Below are 5,710 nucleotides of genomic sequence, written 5' to 3'. Positions count from 1 at the left end.
AAGAGTCCAGCAGCGCCCCCTGCTGGATGATCCACAGCTGCCCTCAGGAGCTCTGATAGACCAGGCCAAACACCTGGGCAACCTGACCTTCAACATCTGGAACAAGATGAAGGACATGGTCTCCTACACTCCTCTCATTCTGGACCCAAACACTGCTCATCCAAGTCTCATCCTGTCTGAAGATCTGACCAGTGTGAGACGAAGAGAGAGACAGCAGCTTCCTGACAATCCAGAGAGGTTTGATTATTACCTCTCTGTCCTGGGCTCTGAGGGCTTTAACTCAGGGACTCACAGCTGGGATTTTGAGGTTGGAGACAGTACATACTGGTTACTGGGTGTGTCAGCAGAGTCTGTTCAAAGGAAGGGAGACAACATAGAGTCTGGATTATGGCGAATACGGTTCTATGAAGGTGAATACTCTGCAGGGTCACCACCAGCTCCACTCACTGATCTCAGAGTTCAGAAGAAGCCCCAGAGGATCAGAGTGAATCTGGACTGGAACAGAGGAAAGCTGTCGTTCTCTGATCCTGATACTAACACACACATACACACCTTCACACACACTTTCACTGAGAGGATGTTTCCATACATTAACACTTGGGATGAAGTGAAGCTGTCAGCAGTGAAGGTCTGTGTGACAGTGGAACAGAGCAGTTAGAGATAAAGAGGATGATTATATTCATGATGTTGTTGATTTCTTAAAGGGAAAAGTCTCTGAATTTAACCTGTTAAGCTGCACCTGTCCTCCTGCTGTCTCATTATTCCAAACATATCTTTCTTATTTTCTTTCACTTCTTGTTTTTTATTCTTTGTATTTTCTTTTTTTTGTTATTTAGTTTGACAATCATCTTTTTGTTTCTCCTGATGTGATGTAGCAGAGATGATTCTCTCTGTCAAAGTGTTTCATTCAGTTCCATCTGTTGGATTCTGCTGTTAGTCGTTTAGTCAGAGGAGGAGTCGCTCTGTTTAAGGTGGACATGAAGATGTTCAATTCAATTTTATTTATATAGCGCCAAATCACAACAACAGTTATCTCACAGCACTTTTCATAAAAGAGCAGGTCTAGACCGTACTCTATGATGTTATTTACAGAAGCCCAACAGTTGTGTGGTTTAAGAATTGAATCTTTTTCGGACTTTCTCCGTTTCCCCCAGAAAATAAGTGAAATAACTCAAAAGACAGATGATAGAAACTTACAATGGAAGTCGCCATCTCACGCCTTGGCAGGAGCTACAGTCGTGATGTTAAATCGTTGACTTTATCTCCTAATTGGCATGCAGATGTCCTCAGGCCGGGACTCGTGACTCTTATATTACCGCACCTTTTCAAAAAATCCAACCAGTTACCACAGTTACTAAACAGAGTGCTGGGCCTTTCTGTGTGAGATTGGTTTCTCCAGTCAGCAACCAAATCACCGGCTCAGATCCGGAGTTTGTCCCTTGGCGCTGTACAGCGGCTGCCCACCGCTACCCTGAGAGAGCAAATTACATGTCAGTACTTTCTAACAGTGGTTATATTTACTCGCTCTCACTGAGGTCCGATACTTGCATTGGCAAAAAGAGTTGAATGCAAAACTGTCTGCGTCTTTCTAAGATCGCTTTTTCCAACAAATTTGTCAGTATTTCTCCGGGAGTGCAGCAATAGACAGTGGCAGCGTTTGTCGGACTTAGCAGCAGTAACTAAGGTGGGCGTGGCTTAGCGAAGGGTCAGTTATTGCTAGGGACAATTCAGAAGTCCCTGGATATTGGCAGGGACATATTCCTATCCCAAACTTCACAGAGCTAAATGACAGTGAATCAACAGATTCTATAGGAGGTACATGCAGCATACTTAACTGCACTATATGTGTCTGAAACAACATTACTGAATATGACCTGTATGTATATAAAAGGTGTAAATACTGTAAAACTTTATAGCCCGGGCTTTTATTTGCTAAAATCACTGAATTGACCCTCCTTAAATATAGGGAGGGTCAATAAGTGTGGCAGAAGTTAGCAGACTTCACATGACAGGATTCAGTACTTGGATTCATTTTTATGAAAAACTGATTCTTTTGATGGGTGTGGACCCTTACAGGCTAAAGGAAGATAAATAATCAAGGAACGGACACATTCGGACTTAACGAGCGCTTCAAAGGTAACGGGAGTCGGCACTTTTTCCTCTCTTGTACCAGGCAGGTTACAGCAGTAAATCTATAAGAATCAGACTTTGGGGCTCGTTGTTTCTGTTAAATAAACAGAACGACTGAATTGTGGAGAATCGAACTGATCTAACGATGTGCAGCATGTTCATACTGACACACGATCATAAGTTTAAACTTTAATATTTGTATTAACGATCTGAGCTGCTTAGAAGCAGCTAAAGCGGGCGACCCAGCGGGGTTTAAGAGGTTTCATACATCCAAAGAACTTCTATAAAAACCAGACCAGGCGTTTAATGGAGACCTGTGTTTATTTGTCCAAATGTGTTCCCACACCAGGCCAGGAAACGGGGCAGGTGGCTGTTTGGGACTCGAAGTTTTACAGTAATGGATATATAACTCTTATTCTTATTTTTCCAGTTCTATTATCTATTGTATTTCTCTGTTCTATTTTTTATTTAATGTGTTTTCTTTTTCTGTTATGTTGTACCTGGAACTGCTGTACAAGTAAATTGTACACATACATTTTGATGTTATATCCTGTTTTTTTTCTGTGTTATCTGTGTGATTGGTAATTGTTTGGTAATTGTATTTGTGTATTTCTTCTTTCAATAGTACTGTTTTGTGTATTGTCCAAATCTTTGATATATTTTTACTCGGATGCTTTGGCAAAATAGTTTTCAAAACCTTCATTCTAATAAAGCCATTGAATTGAGAATAATGTAGTGTGTGTTTGTGAGAGGATGAGATCTGTTCACTTCCTGTGCAGCAGGTGATACAGCATGATGAGGCGTGGTCTAAACAGATATACTGGCCACCGTACAGAATTCGTTCTTTTGCTGGAGCAGTTTGGCTCCTTACCTACTTTGTGTTGTCACCTGATTGCTTGAGATTTGCCCCCAGGGCGGTGGCAGGTGTTGTGCAGGTGAGGTGTGTCTTTCCCAGGTATTTCATGAACAGCTTTTGTGAAAAGGGCTTGGCCTGTTTGCACGCGCGCTTCGGAGAGGCCGACCGTCTCGTCACTAGAGGCCGGCTGACTCTGACTCTTTATGACTATCGAGCACTGTTAAAGAATAATTTGGGTATTTTTAAACCTAAACATGTTGGTGTTGAAATGACCAGTAGGTACAAGCAGTTTTGGATCCGTGCAGTAGATGCTTCTGCCGGAAACTGAACCGGCTGGAGTGGCTGCGTCATAGGACAAACTTGTTTTTGCCAGCGACAGGCTCAGGCTGTTATACCAGGTGTCTGACAACATCATGGGAAGGATCCCTACGAGGGACTCCAGGTGACCCCCTTTTGTAATGTGAGAGCTAACGTCCAGGCCACAGAGCAGCTCAGGTGTCCTTCATAGTCCTGACCTCCAGCTCCTCTTGAGGAACGTCCCCAGTATGTTCCGCCTTAATATTTCACTCAGCATGAAAGCTTCAAGCTCCTCTGTTCTCCTGCAGAGAGGGTTAGGGTTGGTCGCTATCCGAGTGAGGAGCAAAGAGTTGAGCCATCGATCATGGAGGCTGAGTGTGTCCCACCATCTACAACACTGACCTCAGTGTCCCACGGGGAAATGGACGACGACTCCCCAACGTCCTCCATTCCTGCTTCTTCCATTGAGGGTATAAAGTGGAGTCTTTATGGTCCACTTCCTGTCCTCTGAGGTTAGCGTATGTATGGCAGCCTGGTCTGACAAAGACTTAGTGGTATTCACTCCACGGTTCTTCAGTGCTTCGCAGTTTGATTGCATTTGTAGAAAATGTCCTATATTGATCTCTTTGTACTACAGGAAGGCTCTTCTGAACAGAATCTGACTCTCTGCGTGATATAAATAAAGATTTTTGGATTGTTTGCGTTGCTTTGTGTAAGCGGATAAGCAGTGACACACTTTGTTTTTAACGTCACCTTTGTCTTTGTGCTTTATATTTGGTGCAGCAGCTGTAACAGGATCTCCGTGTTTCCCAGACAGCATTTGGAGACTCCCTGTCTTACTCTGGTCCGGTATCAGCCCTCCGATCACGATTACAGCAGCACACATACAGGCTCAGACTCTCAGATATGGATCTCAAATTCCTGTTTTATTGGAGTTTTAAAATAAAAATGATCAACCCAGTGAGATTCTCCGGGTCATACAGTATGCAGTTTGTGTTTTATTGCAACATCACTCTCTCCTGGTATCTTCCCATGTTCTTATAATTTAATTTGCTTCACTGCTGTGATCCAATGAATCTGTGACGTACTCAGCAAATGTTTAGCTCGGGTTTTTTGGTCTGAACTTTGGTTCATCCTGCTGGATTGTACTTTCTCTATTCTTTTGTGTCCTCCGTCCATGTCTTCAAATGCTTAATAACACTTGTCACAGTTCACCCTGAGATACACAAGTGCTAAAATGGCCGATGTTTCCATGGTCTTACCTTCAGAGTTTGGAAAGGTTTGTATTTTGTCAAAAGAAATATACAAAATATAAAATGTTTTGTGGGTTTGCAACGTAGGAGAGATGCAGTGCGCTCCAACATCCCATCCTCAAAACCAGGTTCATATGGTGTATTTTAACAAGTCCTTGTGTGCCTGTGTTTTTCCACCAACAGACACAGACTACATCAGCGAGGAGGAAAAACAGAAGGTGGAGCTGATGTTGTCGTTTCTCACAGAGGAATCCAAACAGGCTGCAGCCAGCACAGCTGTAAGTACCTCTGCACGTCTCAGCACAGATCATGGACGTCTTATCCAGACTCACTCTCCGCTTCCTGTATCCTGACGTGTGGAAGTGGTTTTTTGGTGCAGATGCAGGCTGTGTTTCATGTTTGTCTTGACAGATGTGGGAAGTATAACAGCTCATGGTTCATGTTTTCTTATTGAAGTGTCAGTCAGTCAGTTTTCAGATTTCATAAAGTACTAAATAAGGAGTTGTTTTGAGGCAGGCAGTCCTCAGTGTCTCAGAGAAATGAGTTTATGGAGAGCAGTTGCTGTAGAAATGAAGAACTAAAGATGTAAAGATTTCAGGCTGGCTGGCAAACTGCATAACAGAAGTAGGAATACATTCATTTTTATGCCCTTTTAGTCATGATACCTAAATACGCAGATACTGCACTTAACATCTTCACCAAATACAATCAGGAGAAAACACATGGAATACAAACAAAGGATGCTCCCCTGTCCCTTTCACAGAGAGGCTCCTCTGGATTATACTAATGATCAGATGTCAGCAAAGATCACCTTCCTTAATGAACTGATGGCGTTCATCTGGATAAAACAAGCCTTTTAAGACAAATCTGTGCGGTTAAGAGTTTACTGAATCTGACTCTGACACACTCGTATGAAGAAACCTCAGAAAAAGTTAAATGGAAGTTCAGTAGAAGGAAAATGTTCTTGCATGAGACCCGGTGAAGTTTGGACACACTGATCCTGTTGCCCTTGAGGGTGAACCTGGTCAGGAGAAACCCATTTCCTCCTCCTGTGCGTCCTGCTCTTCCTCTCTGCAGTGGAAACGTGATCCTTTACTCTCCCCTCTAGACACCACCACAGAGCTAAACTGGCCAGAGAAAGGATTTATTATTGATAAGGGAAGGAGGAGGTAAA

General features: G+C 43.0%; 2 protein-coding genes across 2 annotated transcripts in view; both read left to right on the top strand.

Annotated features, from left to right (window-relative positions):
• LOC123956652 (E3 ubiquitin-protein ligase TRIM39-like) overlaps nucleotides 1-765 on the top strand; it is a 1,689-nt gene extending 924 nt beyond the window's left edge. Inside the window, exon 2 of the mRNA XM_046029003.1 lies at nucleotides 7-765. Within this exon, the coding sequence (XP_045884959.1) occupies nucleotides 7-658 (652 nt within the window). The 3' untranslated portion in view covers nucleotides 659-765. The remainder of the gene's footprint in view (nucleotides 1-6) is intronic.
• LOC123956638 (E3 ubiquitin-protein ligase RNF123-like) overlaps nucleotides 1-5,710 on the top strand; it is a 160,751-nt gene that overhangs the window by 129,554 nt on the left and 25,487 nt on the right. The window contains exon 35 of the mRNA XM_046028981.1: nucleotides 4,720-4,814. Within this exon, the coding sequence (XP_045884937.1) occupies nucleotides 4,720-4,814 (95 nt within the window). The remainder of the gene's footprint in view (nucleotides 1-4,719; nucleotides 4,815-5,710) is intronic.

Source organism: Micropterus dolomieu, linkage group LG18 (assembly GCF_021292245.1).
Source record: "Micropterus dolomieu isolate WLL.071019.BEF.003 ecotype Adirondacks linkage group LG18, ASM2129224v1, whole genome shotgun sequence".
NCBI lineage: Eukaryota > Metazoa > Chordata > Actinopteri > Centrarchiformes > Centrarchidae > Micropterus > Micropterus dolomieu.
This window is presented reverse-complemented; position numbering and strand designations above follow the sequence as displayed.